The sequence below is a fragment of the Tachypleus tridentatus genome, chromosome 13 (assembly GCF_004210375.1).
Source record: "Tachypleus tridentatus isolate NWPU-2018 chromosome 13, ASM421037v1, whole genome shotgun sequence".
NCBI classification, from domain to species: domain Eukaryota; kingdom Metazoa; phylum Arthropoda; class Merostomata; order Xiphosura; family Limulidae; genus Tachypleus; species Tachypleus tridentatus.
Genome location: NC_134837.1, coordinates 268,608,209 through 268,623,980, shown reverse-complemented (window position 1 = coordinate 268,623,980; position 15,772 = coordinate 268,608,209). Strand labels below are relative to the sequence as shown.

The window sequence follows — 15,772 nt, the reverse complement described above, 5'->3', positions numbered from 1 at the left end:
TGTACAGATCCATTTCCTTGTACTTGTATTAAGGTGAGTTGGACCTTATTGGTAAAGTAGTTAAACATCTCTTTTATATCCCTTGGATGAGTTATTTTTGGGTAGTCAATGTTCAGATGTCAAACCCTTGGTCATCAAGGGCACACTGCAGAGAATCTGTTTATCTTTCCACCATTGTTTGACCGAGTGTTGTTTTTATAGGTATTGTGTCACTAACCCTTCTAGAGTTATGAACTGGGTGGTCTAGGTTCATTATGCCATTGTCATTACCTCCTTTTGTATTAAAACTAATAGGTCAAATAGTTGTATGTAATTATTGGCATTGTTACCATCACTGGAATGTCAGTTTTTGCCTGTTATTTTATGTGTTAAATATCTTGGTCGGCCTTCAGTTCTCTTGGCAGAACAATGGACAAAATTTTCTTTGTTTAGTTATTCATTTAAGATGGGCACTAGGAACCTTATTATGGAGTTGGTCAATAGTGATAGCACATTATCACAGGACGTATCATTATCTGTATGTTTTTCTAGTCTGAAGTGTTTTTCTCCGGGTTTCAGATGTTAGGTTTTGTTACAGCTTCCGTATTTAGTTTTGGGAAGATATAAGAACATTGGAACCCACTTTGGTTGTGTGACCAGTGTGCATGGGGTCAGTTCACAAGGAATGAATTTTGCTTATAATTCAAAACTCATTGTGTCTCTCCATGTAAAATTTAGTAACTTTCTAGTATATTGTACAAGTCTGTAGAAACACCAAACAATTGGGTATCTGTACTTTATATACATATATGAAGAAAATAAATTGTTCAGTCTGTTGTAAAGTATTTATATTATATTTGTATAACCTCTAGAATCAACAAATTCTATATCTATAGATTTTCTCAGTATTCATGTGAATTGTATGTGTTATTTACTCACTTCTACTATAAACTGCCCCTAAATCACCGAAGTAAAGTTAACAGTTTAGCCCCGACATCAAACTATATTGACAGCACTCTGTAAAAGGTTGTGACATGTGCACTTTGACTTCCATCTGTGCACAAAAGCTTTATCAGAATCATGTCATGGAAGGTTAAAAATTGTTTACTTTTATTGATAAATGTAGTTTTTCTTTTCCATTTTGTTTTGTATAATTAAATTTTTAAGTGATATTGTTATGCATAGTTTATCTGATGATGGAATGGAGTTTTTAATAAATAAACATTAAAAACTCAATTTATATAAAAACTAGTATGTCTTCAACATCCATTGTTAAAATAATAAATAAACATATTCAGTAATGAACAAAATTATTCAGTCAGTGGTAATTTACTACTTTTCCAAACGTACAATGTACCATAATTTCCCCAAATAAAGGAATAAAGTAACATCATCCATAATGTTAATGTAAGTCAGTTTGTCTTATATTTATACTGTAAGTTAAACACAGGATGTTAAACATTAGTGTACAGTGATATCTGTCATCAGATGATAAGTATTTATACTGTAAGTTAAACACAGGATGTTAAACATTAGTGTACAGTGATATCTGTCATCAGATGATAAGTATTTATACTGTAAGTTAAACACAGGATGTTAAACATTAGTGTACAGTGATATCTGTCATCAGATGATAAGTATTTATACTGTAAGTTAAACACAGGATGTTAAACATTAGTGTACAGTGATATCTGTCATCAGATGATAAGTATTTATACTGTAAGTTAAACACAGGATGTTAAACATTAGTGTACAGTGATATCTGTCATCAGATGATAAGTATTTATACTGTAAGTTAAACACAGGATGTTAAACATTAGTGTACAGTGATATCTGTCATCAGACGATAAGTATTTATACTGTAAGTTAAACACAGGATGTTAAACATTAGTGTACAGTGGTATCTGTCATCAGACGATAAGTATTTATACTGTAAGTTAAACACAGGATGTTAAACATTAGTGTACAGTGGTATCTGTCATCAGACGATAAGTATTTATACTGTAAGTTAAACACAGGATGTTAAACATTAGTGTACAGTGATATCTGTCATCAGACGATAAGTATTTATACTGTAAGTTAAACACAGGATGTTAAACATTAGTGTACAGTGATATCTGTCATCAGATGATCAGTATTTGTGGAAAATGAATTATAAGGTAATTTAACTCTGTTTATACTATGGTTAAATATACAATGTTATTCACATACAGCATCTACTGCCATAGTTGTTTTACATACAATGTTGTTTTACAGTGATGTAAACAGTAGTTTTTCTAATACTGTTGTGTGTATTTCTAATGTATTGTCTGTGTAATGTTGTACCTCAGATTTTATAGTACCAAAGTATGGTAAACTTGTATATGGTTAGTTTTACTAATGTACTGTTGCTTCTAACTGTTTCAGGTATGTATTGTTGTTAGTATGTGTATATTTAAGGTTGAATTAAATAATTGTATTTAACATTTTTAACGTAACTAACAATTTGTAAATCTTTTACATATCGAAGGTAAGTAAACATTCCTCTTTTTGTAAGACTGAATCACTATTTATTGATTCAAATAAATTTACATTACGAGAAGGACATAACAGTAATGTTATGATATAGTAATATGTTTCTAATACAAGTGGCTACTAAAATCAGCAACAGGTCTTCCACTGAGTTTGTTTTTAATAAGCATTATTAGTTTGGATGGATTGATCACCAAGTGTATCTCAGGATGGCTGGTATGGGTGTTAACACTTTTACCACAGTAAATAAAGTTTCGACCTTCGTTAACAAAGATTATCCTAAAGATGACCTAAGAAGGTTGAAACGTTGTTCTCTGCTTTATTTTAATAAGTTTTAATGTCCTTACCAGCCGTCCTGAAATTACACTTTTACTTAAGGTAGGTTTCTCGCCATCACGAATGATTCCAACTTATTCTATGTTGGGTTATGAATTAACTTCAGGAAATATTGATAAGTTTTCACACTTTTAATCCCCACCAATCAGTTGTGATGAGTGAAGTATTCTGTACTTTAGGGTCTCGCCATCTGCAGGCAGTAATTTAAACTAACGTTCTACAGAGTTTGTTGTTCTTCCTTCCCGACAGATTTCTGTTTTCTCCTAAGCTCTGACAGCGTTTTAAAACAAGTGTGTGGTGTCATTTAGCCAATGATTTTCTATGGTATGTTTTTCGTATACAGAATAATAAATTTCATTAGTGTTTCTGACGATATATTCCATGTAAATGTTTCCACATCCTGGTATAAATTTTGTGTGTATAACTATTTTTAGTTAATTATTTAAGTTTGATTATATCTCCGTCTTTATTGTTAACGGTACTTGTGTTACGGTTAATCCGGCTGATAAACAGTAGCACCTACAATTAATACATTCATATTCTAAACTTTTAGTCCTACTGGGATATTAACACGAGTGTTGTTCTGATAATTGGGTGTTGCCGTTAAGTGAGTGAACTGGTAATGTGACGCAATATTTTGTTTTCCGGCTTCTCGTGTAAGAGTTCGAAACGTTTGTTTTTTGTTTCTTCCTTACTGAAAATAATTCCTCATTATGATCTAGTTTGTTTTGACTTCTTGTACACGTACCTTAAAACTCCAGTCGAAAATAGTTATTAGAGGCTACCGAAGTACCTTGTTACAATATTATAGTTATTAGAGGCTACCGATGTACCTTGTTACAATATTATAGTTATTAGAGGCTACCGATGTACCTTGTTACAATATTATAGTACGTGTTTTAACGACACGTCTTTAGGTGTTCTATCGGACATGTGAAACGAGTGTTGACCACCACGTAGGTCTTAGTGACCTATTGTTGTATCAGAACAAAATGAGACAACTGACACGTTTTGTTTTTAATGGAAGTGCCTCAGGTGTAATATTACTGTCTTCTGTATATGTTTAACAAAGACACTAACTTTTGTTGATCTCTTATTCTGTCTTTTACAGAACATGTACACATTTTAAACGGTCCGGATGTGGTTAGTGGATAACCTGTTGCAACACATGCCGTAAAATTTAGTGTTGGAGCCGCGATATGCTGGTAGAGTGAGGGTGCACCCATTTATTTTGTGCTTGAGATAACGTTGGTTTATCTAACATAACTTGCAATTTTGTATACACAACTTTAACTAGGGGTGGGCAACTTTACAGGTAAAACTGGTGTTTCAGTGCGATTTCTCAACTGTAGTATGCATAATTTGACACCACGCCGCGGGTAACTTATAAAACGGGTTCGATCCCTGGTGGATAGAGGTCAGACAGCTCATTATTCAGATTTGTGCTAAAACCAAGACATTTGTACAAGGTAAAAGGCATCCAATGATTTTCTTTTATGTGTATTAATGGTGTACTTGTGTATAAACACTAGTTCGCTCGTAGCCGTGCATACGTCGTTAGCCTTAATTAATTCATGTACTGGATATTTGACTGATATACAACAACCAGAGTATGTAAAAACGAATGAGAGATCGATATAAGCTTGTGTAACAGGACTTCGTGGAGTGGGATAGCGAAATAGTAGGAACAAGAAATTATGTATTTAAGATGTAAACTATGGCAGACAAATTATAAATAAGTAGAAATGTAACGTAATCTATCTGTAGAAATGTAACGTAATCTATCTGTTTGCAAATGAGATCTGTAAATTTATAGACAACGGTTATGCACCTCTCTCGTGAGTTGACTGTGCCTTTCGCTGTAAATTACTACCACGTGCTTGAGAGAGAGAGACTGTAGGGGTGAATTACGTGCAATAATTTTGTATTTCTCTCAGGGCTACAGGTGTATTATACCTGTACCTGTTTCCACTGGCTCTAGTAAACACAAGACAACAGTCTGCTAACTACTTAGGTTACATCGTTAAAAGTCGGTAAAATGAGTGAAGATGACCATACTGAATCCTTTTCTCATTTACTTGCTTCTTTACAATCTAGGGGCCGTCTCTATGACCTTTTCGGTCAGATCGAGAAAGAATTTGAAGCTCTGTACACCGAAAACCTCACACGTAAGTGTTTTTTGTTGTTTTTCACAGTAACCATAGTTCAGTAATTTTGATATTTGTATAAGATAAATCAAGGTCAGTTTTCATGTACATAAGAAATGAATTGTAACTTGTAGGCATACGGTAAGGTGTTCAAATTTGTCTTAAGTATAAGTTTTAGTTTAGTAATCTTTTGAAATGTGTTTTTTAGTATCCTAAATTCCTTTTTACTTTTTGTATTCAAATGTTTTCACATTTATCCCGTACACAGTCGTGACAAACCAGCGTATTACGTTGTAAACAAACTGGCTCACGAAGTATCGCACGTTCGTTATTAAGAACAATAAATAATAAAGGGACATTGTCGATGAAGTTTATGAACTCACTTTAACTTGACAGATAACAATGTTCAGTTTTAATTGTGTGAATTATCTAATTTCTTCATTGTATTCACAATAAATTTTTATAGTAATCTTGTGCGTGAGTGTGTAAATATAATAATAATGGACCTCGGGCATCAATAACTGCATAACACACCAGTTGACAATGCTCATTGTTTTTATTTACATGGTCTCTACACAGTCAAGAGCCTGTGGAAAACAACGTCATTTTCATACACAACAACGTGCTCACGTGCCCATTCGGCATTTCCTCTAAATAACAAGTAACCGCCAAAAGTTGAAAAAGGCGAAAATATATACGCGCAAGTTATAGAAACACGTACGTATCTGAGAACCAGCTGACACACTTTCAACAATGTAGTTATAGAAACACGTGAGAACCAGCTGATACACTTTCAACAATGTAGTTATAGAAACACACGTACGTACCTGAGAACCAGCTGATACACTTTCAACAATGTAGTTATAGAAACACATGTACATAATGCTTTTGTTTAGTTGAGGTGTAATTTGGAATGCCTACTTCATTTCTGTAGTTTGTTCTCCAGAAAAGTGTTCTCTATATCTTGATGATGGCTGTTTAACAAGATTATCTGTTTGGTTTTCTTGTGATCCATTTGGATGCCTATTATTTCTTCCATCCACCGACCAGTAGCACTCACTCATGGGCCTTTTATTTTCCAAGGAACATGTTTATTGGTTCTTAATATTAAACTCATCTCTGCTAACACTAAATAAAAGATAGTTTTGTATATATCTTTTTTTTCTCCAAGTTTTTCATTAATTGTACTCCTCATTCCATTATTCTTTTAGATTGAAATTTCTATTTAATTTTTTGGACTCTCTGTATTTGAACCATTAATTTAATAAAAGAGATATAGTAATATTGTTTCACTTGCAGGATCCATCGCTCTGGCATTTTTTTCTTTTGTGAACCTCTCTCTCTCATATCTTATCATGGGAATAGGGTAATATTATTCATGACTGCTCCTTCCTTTCCATAATTTAGGCTGCTTGAAATGGTGATTGAATGTTTTTTTCAGTCATCCTTTCTTTCCTGTACCATCATACTGACCCTGCTTACTTCCAGAGACCTTTATTGGTTATTTGTTGTGATCTAACTCGTACTGTCCTCTTTCAAGGAAACTAACATTTTTTTGCCATGGAATTTCTGTTGCTCTTGTAACTTGTTTTCTTCCACTTTGATTGGTTAGTTGTATTCCTCATCTGGCTAGTTGGTTCTGGGTGATGATATTTTGTCTTTGTTTACATCTTCTTGTATAATGTTCATCTTGTAGCTTATTTTGTCTCTAGCTGTTGATGTTCCTTGGATAAGATCTTGCAGGGAGACATGGGGACAGTTTCCCAAACATCTAGGCCACGTTACTTACCTTTGGTATGTGTCTACAGTACAAGTTTTACAAAAACCATATTACTTCACATAATGGTATTGCCTGTCTATCAACATCCACTTGATGTGTGTAATTCTACCTTTCAGTCCACACTTCCGTAAACAAATAACTGACAGCACCAGGCTAGTGCCTGCTGTTTCTGTTTGCAGTGACTGAGTATATTATTATTGTTTATTGTCTGCATGCTTAATTAGAAGTAGCACAGTGAGACACGTAATTAAAGCAAGTTTAAATTAAATTCTTGTCTGATTTAGTTTGACTTCTTTCTTCTGATAGGAAAAACTTCTCGGTTGAATGCTGCTAAGTTCCCTAAAGCTATACAAACAGATACATCTAGCAGCCTTATCATAGAGTTTGTTGACTGTTTAGTGTATGTAGTAATAATAGTTTCTTAATTGTACAAATATTCTGTCTTATCTACAGTGAAGGATAAGATAGATACCTTGAATGAACAGCTGGAGAGAGAAGTAAACAACCCAACCACAGACCGGCCACAAGGGGGAGATTACATTGATGGTTTTGAACCAGCTTCTGGAAAAAACATTGCCAAAGGAAAACGAGAGTCTTTGACAGGTACCTGATGTGTATAATATCTGACATCTTGTGATATTAGCTTATTGGCACAACAAAAAACATAATTTTTATCAATTTCAAGAATGGGGTATCATGTTTAGTCTAAATAACAAAATTCTTGACCACAAAGGAGACCTATGTTTGTTTATAGATATGTACAGGTAGACTATAGTTATAAATATATACAGGTACAATGAAGTTGTGTTTATGGATTGGTACACTGTGTTTATGTACAGGTAGATGCAAGCAGTTGTTAATTAAAAAAAAAAAAGTCTATTCATATATTGTGGTAATGTGTTTTTAAATAAACTCTTCATACACTTGTAAACTCTACAAGTTGTGTGGTTATATTTTTATCAGCCAGTCAATTGTCTCAGAAGATTAAGTCTACTTACAAGCTTAAGGCTTCAACCAGCAAGATTGTTTCCACTTTTAAAGCACCAGCTGTAGTTCCTAGACTTGTTCGTGAATATATTGGTCATCGAGATGGTGTCTGGGAGGTTAGCACTGCACGATCTGCCCTTCCCGTTTTAGCCACGGCTTCAGCTGGTAAAAAAACAAGTGTAGTTCTTGTATTCTGTTTTGTCTATTTCAAGCTCTTTCTAATTTCTGGTTGTTAAGGTATGAATAATGTATATTAAGAAATATTTTAACAGTGGATAAACAAAGATTTAGTTTAACATTTTTAAAATTAGTTAGAATTTGTTTTAGGTTGAATACTGTAGGCTTTTTATAAGCTTGAAATAGCCTGCAATATAATGAATTTAGGGAATTGTTGTAAGAAAACTAATTGATTATTTTATCTTGATGACTACAAATTCAAATAAACTAATGATTTTGATTTTATTTATTATGCAGCTGTATAGATTTTGTTTTAACTCAAAAGTGTAATTGTCATAATAATTGCCTCAAGTTCAAGTTTAAACTTTCTATACCATATTTTAAATGTGTATACAAAGTATTAGTGTATTAAATGTTGCTAAGTCAAGTCTGGAAGTGTTTTGTTTTGGTTTCAGCTGAAGATTTACAAGATAAACATTTCTCTCCCTGAGGTTTGTCAGGCCTTAAGTAATGTGTGAAACCTAAACAATATCTAGTTATCATTCTTTCAGTCCAAACTAAGGCAGTGCAGTAAAATATGTTTCTTCCAGCATTGTAAGCTTTGAATTTATTGCAGAAACGTACATTAAATTGTTTGTTTGTTGCACTTGTTGCTGTTTGCTGACTTTTTATTTTTCATGTGGTGTTAAATTTTCTGTAAACTAAAGAAGAAAATTATCCTGTCTCTTTATATGTTTATATAAATTTAGACGTATATGTTTTTACATATGTCTGTTGGTCTTTCTAGATCATACAGCCAGAATATGGTCGATACAGACAGGTGCCTGTCTTCTGCTATATCAGGGTCACTCGGGTTCAGTGAACTCTGTACGATTCCATCCAGTTCAGGACTTTGTGGTGACTGCCTCTGGTGATCAATCTGCTCATATTTGGAGAGCAGCAGTACCTTTCACCGGCAGTGAACAAATGGTACGCTGGAGATTCTATGTGTTTAGTTTTCTGAAGTTGTTGAAACTTCCATACTAAAGTTTGTATATCAGACAAATGTTTAATTTGTTAAGTAGATGAAACAGGCTCAAGCATATTGTTTTTGTTTCACTTTGTAATTAAGTTTCATGGTCATTGTTGTAACTTAGCCATCAAAAACACTAAGTTAGCAGTGTATTTCACTGTATTATAATTTATTTATAAAACACATTGTGTATCTTGATGCTATTGTGTTAATAACTGACCTAACTTCAAAGTAAAACACAACAAGTAGGTGATATCTCTCAGCATGAATGCTTTAGCTAAGGAATTCAGTGATGACGAGAAAACCCGCTTGTAGAGAAAAATATATATGTAAAAACGGCTGGTTTGGGTTGGGAAAATTTTTTATCCAGAGGAGCGAACAACGTTTCGACCTTCTTTGGTCATTGTCAGGTTCACAAACGTTTTTACATATATATTTTAGCTAAGGAATTGTTTATAACTTTTATTTTTCTAGATCTCAGCACACTTGAGGCTTGTTGTGTTCTGTCATACAGGGAAAGATTTTTTGACAGCAATTGGAAAAGATTACTTCCTCTGCTGTCAACAACAGTTAATTTTCTGTTGACTGTTGTTGCTTTCCACTGTTGGAAAGATTAAATTGTATCCAAGGTTAATTCGAAGTTTGCTAACAAATACTTCTTACTTCGTTGATTTCCAAAAACTTTGTGTTTGGATTTTGTTGTTTTCTGATCTGTGAAAGTGTATTTTGTTTACCTTTGCATAAAACCCTTAAAGCTTCTGTGTTTATTATTTCATCTTTATTTTACAAATAGTCCATCCCACACACATGCACGATACCACTATTACTTTAACATATGCACCTCTTTACTTGTTTTATTTCTCTTGCCAAATAAAAATTCCCATTGAGTTGAATTCACCATAAATTTGTTTCTGTTATTAAGAGTAATACTGTGTTTATTAGAAACATCAAGTTTGTTTTTGTATTTAATTGGTGAAGAAAGAATGTTTTTTATAATTTTGTAGAAGTACTCTTCTGAAGAGGATGTAGAACTATCTGAGAAAGAAGATTACGGACAAGATGGTAAGAAATAGTTCTCTTTAAAACAAAAATATCAGGCTATTGACATAGTAAACTAAAGGGAAAACTACAGTTAGGAAGTAAGAAAATGTGTGGAAAGTGAACACAAAATAATGGAATGGCAGGTTGTTCTCTCTAAACTGGCACTACAGTGGCTTACGTGTAGTTGTTTCTGTCTAAACTGGCACTACAGTGGCCTATGTGTAGTTGTTTCTGTATGCTCAACTGAAACTACTTTGATGGATCAGTTTGAGGATTTTTACATCTTGATAAGATAATGCACAAGACATAAAGTAGAAATAGAAGTAGACAATAGACAGTGGAAATATGAATGTAATAAATCATCTGTTTGTACAAAACAACTAGACATGATAAAACGTCAAGATAGAGCAAACATCAAGTACTGAGACAAAATTTGGTGTGGTCAGCAAACACAAAAAGTCATTAATAATCCATGTTTTTATGAATACAAAACTGATACAGGAAAGATATAAAGTATTGAGTTATAAATATATAGGAATACATTCATGAATACTTTGGGGTAATATGGAATATTGATGAAATAGCAGATGATAAGATTTAAATAGTTCTATGAAACAAACTTATTAGAAACTAAGACAAACAAAACTGGAACAAATAATGACATTTGAATATTTTTTTTCTAAATGCAGTAACAAAGGTTTAAAAGAAAAAATATTTTAAAACCAAACTTGTATATATTATAACTGTCCATTCTTCTTTATGGGCATCAGTCTCTCAAATATCTTGTTAGTGAGGTAGCAGTGGTCAGGTCTGAGGGCTTTGACACCAATACTAAAGAAACACTCAATGGAGGCAGAAGATGCTGGAACACTCAGGTAGTGGTTGGTTAATAGAAATAGGGTAGGGAAGTTTTTAACAGATCTTCCAATAATCTGGAGGGTTGCTTTCTTTAGTAATACAAGAACCATCAAGATTGTTGTGTATCTGTTTTCTGAGGATAGTTTATTGGAGGCAGTAAATAAACTAAAGATGTTACTTCTTTTGTGACAGGGTGGATGGGTTACTGTCTTATTTTGGTTCCATGGTTGTAGGATTATTTGTTGAGGAAACTTACTTGAGTTCTTGCTACAGGAATGTTTGACTGGATTTGAAGACCATAGATTTAGTAAAACATTATTCAAATTTAAATCTGGAATCCAATGTTTAGTAAAACATTAGTCAAATTTAAATCTGGGAACCAGTTTTGCAGCCAAGTAGAAGACGCTTCATACCGAGTGTAGAGAAAAGATTGAAGTTATATGTGGACAGGATGATATCCATAAACACGTAGCACTACATAACTGGAGGTAACAATGTTCTGACACTGGGTTAAATCTATTACCTCTTCAAAAGGTGTCAGTATTTTCACCACAGTTCAGTCATGAAAATTAAGCTTCAATGTGCAAGTATCTAGGTTATCTAACTTCATCTTAATTTGTGAATTTCATTTTGTTAGTGTTACCGACTAAACTCTTGTGTTGCTCTCAAGTAGATCAGTTGCTAGCCTTGATTTTCAAATGTAGGACACAATGGTTGATGCTTTGGAATATACTTTCAACAATGGTTCAGCTTTTATTCATGCTATCCTTGTCCATAAATTGTGGCATGTTGGAAAGCAGACATCATGTTTAGGAAAAATTTTGGATAAATTATCTGCTGATTTAGATTCATCCAAAAGTTTATCTTCTGAGTCACTATTCGTGGATGACCTGTCACCATCTCTTGTAATCTGTAGTGTTTGTGGTTAAAACCCAGGTAAGCAGAAAACTTTGATCATGTTAGATGGTTTGTCAGATGTCACATATGACACAGTATTGTTGATGTTAAAGATTTATTATTTCCTGCTATTGAACTACGGTGTTATAAGATATGTGACATCCCTTGAAACACCAACATGCCAGCATGACTATTTATATTCTCCAGTCAAGCATAAAGTTACCAGTGACTGTAAGAAAGCTGCATATTTGTCTGCTATTCCAGATATCCACAGTAACATTGATGTTGGCTACAAGTTATAGTATAAAGACGACTGTTTTTTGGACTTCATCAAACCTACTCTTAAATAACGTTGTAGACAGTTGCTTTCAGTTGTAAAGAATATACCTATAATCTATGTCTACACTACATCATTTGACCTCACCACTGAAAAGGATTATAGTGTACCAGTAATAGAATTGATGAGCTTGTTCGTGATGTGTTTGTGACAAGAACGTGTAGGCTTACATTTAGCTCATTCTATATGGACCACTATTATTGTTGGTTGATGTGTATTTTTAGAGTAATCATTAGGAAGAGCTACAAGATTACATCTGACTGGTATATCTGTTAAAACACAAGTATATCTCATTTATATAACACAGAATATAGCTTATAATAAATAAAAATGATGAACATACTTCAACCATGAGAAATTAGGTTAACTGTAGAATATAGTTTATAATAAATATGTTCAATAATATAGAATTAAATATATTGGTTATTTAATACAAAATACATGAAAATAATAAAATTTATCACTTTATTTATATTATATTGTATAACTTACAAATTATAATTCATGTTTACATAAATAACAAAATGTCTTACCTTCAGATGTGTCAGTATGTTAACTGGTTCTTCTGAAGTAAAAATAGATAGTTCACAGTATTTATATTTTGTCTTGGTGTGACCAGATCTACCGGTAGGAAATATGAAGTGTTCATATGACACTGAAGTCAGTTTAGTAGCTATCTTGTTTTCTCTCAAGTGACTTGACTGAATTCACAGTATTTATATTTTGTCTTGGTGTGACCAGATCTACCGGTAGGAAATATGAAGTGTTCATATGACACTGAAGTTAGTTTAGTAGCTATCTTGTTTTCTCTCAAGTGACTTGACTGAATTCACAGTATTTATATTTTGTCTTGGTGTGACCAGATCTACCGGTAGGAAATATGAAGTGTTCATATGACACTGAAGTCAGTTTAGTAGCTATCTTGTTTTCTCTCAAGTGACTTCACTGAATTCACAGTATTTATATTTTGTCTTGGTGTGACCAGATCTACCGGTAGGAAAGATGAAGTGTTCATATGACACTGAAGTGGGTTTAGTAGCTATCTTGTTTTCTCTCAAGTGACTTCACTGAATTCACAGTATTTATATTTTGTCTTGGTGTGACCAGATCTACCGGTAGGAAATATGAAGTGTTCATATGACACTGAAGTCAGTTTAGTAGCTATCTTGTTTTCTCTCAAGTGACTTGACTGAATTCACAGTATTTATATTTTGTCTTGGTGTGACCAGATCTACCGGTAGGAAATATGAAGTGTTCATATGACACTGAAGTCAGTTTAGTAGCTATCTTGTTTTCTCTCAAGTGACTTGACTGAATTCACAGTATTTATATTTTGTCTTGGTGTGACCAGATCTACCGGTAGGAAATATGAAGTGTTCATATGACACTGAAGTCAGTTTAGTAGCTATCTTGTTTTCTCTCAAGTGACTTGACTGAATTCACAGTATTTATATTTTGTCTTGGTGTGACCAGATCTACTGGTAGGAAATATGAAGTGTTCATATGACACTGAAGTCAGTTTAGTAGCTATTTTGTTTTCTCTCAAGTGACTTGACTGAATTCACAGTATTTATATTTTGTCTTGGTGTGACCAGATCTACTGGTAGGAAATATGAAGTGTTCATATGACACTGAAGTCAGTTTAGTAGCTATCTTGTTTTCTCTCAAGTGACTTGACTGAATTCACAGTATTTATATTTTGTCTTGGTGTGACCAGATCTACCGGTAGGAAATATGAAGTGTTCATATAACACTGAAGTCAGTTTAGTAGCTATCTTGTTTTCTCTCAAGTGACTTGACTGAATTCACAGTATTTATATTTTGTCTTGGTGTGACCAGATCTACCGGTAGGAAATATGAAGTGTTCATATGACACTGAAGTCAGTTTAGTAGCTATTTTGTTTTCTCTCAAGTGACTTGACTGAATTCACAGTATTTATATTTTGTCTTGGTGTGACCAGATCTACTGGTAGGAAATATGAAGTGTTCATATGACACTGAAGTCAGTTTAGTAGATATCTTGTTTTCTCTCAAGTGACTTGACTGAATTCACAGTATTTATATTTTGTCTTGGTGTGATCAGATCTACCGGTAGGAAATATGAAGTGTTCATATGACACTGAAGTCAGTTTAGTAGCTATCTTGTTTTCTCTCAAGTGACTTGACTGAATTCACAGTATTTATATTTTGTCTTGGTGTGACCAGATCTACCGGTAGGAAATATGAAGTGTTCATATGACACTGAAGTCAGTTTAGTAGCTATTTTGTTTTCTCTCAAGTGACTTGACTGAATTCACAGTATTTATATTTTGTCTTGGTGTGACCAGATCTACCGGTAGGAAATATGAAGTGTTCATATGACACTGAAGTCAGTTTAGTAGATATCTTGTTTTCTCTCAAGTGACTTGACTGAATTCACAGTATTTATATTTTGTCTTGGTGTGACCATATCTACCGATAGGAAATATGAAGTGTTGATATGACACTGAACGCAGTTTAGTAGCTATCTTGTTTTCTCTCAAGTGACTTGACTGAATTCACAGTATTTATATTTTGTCTTGGTGTGACCAGATCTACCGGTAGGAAATATGAAGTGTTCATATGACACTGAAGTCAGTTTAGTAGCTATCTTGTTTTCTCTCAAGTGACTTGACTGAATTCACAGTATTTATATTTTGTCTTGGTGTGACCAGATCTACCGGTAGGAAATATGAAGTGTTCATATGACACTGAAGTCAGTTTAGTAGCTATCTTGTTTTCTCTCAAGTGACTTGACTGAATTCACAGTATTTATATTTTGTCTTGGTGTGACCAGATCTACCGGTAGGAAATATGAAGTGTTCATATGACACTGAAGTCAGTTTAGTAGATATCTTGTTTTCTCTCAAGTGACTTGACTGAATTCACAGTATTTATATTTTGTCTTGGTGTGATCAGATCTACCGGTAGGAAATATGAAGTGTTCATATGACACTGAAGTCAGTTTAGTAGCTATCTTGTTTTCTCTCAAGTGATTTGATTTAATTGATAGTCATGTGATACAAAAATATAGGGTGGTTTGAGAATATTGACTGAACATAACATGTTGTTGATGTAATAAGAAGTCTAGAAATTGCGTGAGTTCAAGTGTTGACATTTACAATACCATGTGTTCACAAAATCACTATTTAAATAAACATTTTCCATGTTGGCAGTGCTATACTCTTTTAAGAATAGGCTTTACATTACAATTACTCTTGGTACTGTTTTAGAAGTTGTTAATGTGTTTGTTAAGATTGTGATTTTCTAAGAAAACATTTGAAGTTATGAGGAAATAGAATATGTAATGTTTACAACTAGCTACTGGAACTATAATTAAGTAAATTTTAACAGTGTTGAGCAATCTTTCTGAAATGTCCTTGTACAACTTTGTGTTGGAGCTGTTAGTTTGTTTCATCAATGTAGGACAACGTTAAGCATTTCTTGTTGCATCTGTCATCGAGTTAATTGATATTAAAATTCGTAATGTATTTGTTTCAGCAGATGTTGATGTACCAGGGAATTCTACTGTTATTAAAACTGCTCTTGTGGAATTGCACGGCCACACAGGAGCTGTTATTGCAGCTGACTGGCTGGCTGGTGGTGACCACGTTATTACTGCTTCCTGGGATAGAACTGCTAATGTATTTGATGCTCAGACTGGTGATATAATAAACCAGTTAGCTGGTAAA

At 33.5% G+C, this 15,772-nt stretch overlaps 1 protein-coding gene across 4 annotated transcripts in view; it reads left to right on the top strand.

The window, feature by feature from the left end:
* The window catches only part of LOC143236743 (WD repeat-containing protein 37-like), a 28,411-nt gene that overhangs the window by 4,563 nt on the left and 8,076 nt on the right, over positions 1–15,772 (top strand). For 2 of the 4 annotated variants that reach the window (XM_076475220.1, XM_076475221.1), the window contains exons 3-8: positions 4,924–4,994; positions 7,207–7,356; positions 7,717–7,905; positions 8,705–8,886; positions 9,934–9,991; positions 15,585–15,767. In XM_076475220.1, coding sequence (XP_076331335.1) covers positions 4,924–4,994; positions 7,207–7,356; positions 7,717–7,905; positions 8,705–8,886; positions 9,934–9,991; positions 15,585–15,767 — 833 coding nt within the window. Of the gene's footprint in view, positions 1–4,923; positions 4,995–7,206; positions 7,357–7,716; positions 7,906–8,704; positions 8,887–9,933; positions 9,992–15,581; positions 15,768–15,772 lie in introns of all 4 variants that reach the window. The other 2 variants (XM_076475218.1, XM_076475219.1) reach the window with 1 other exon arrangement.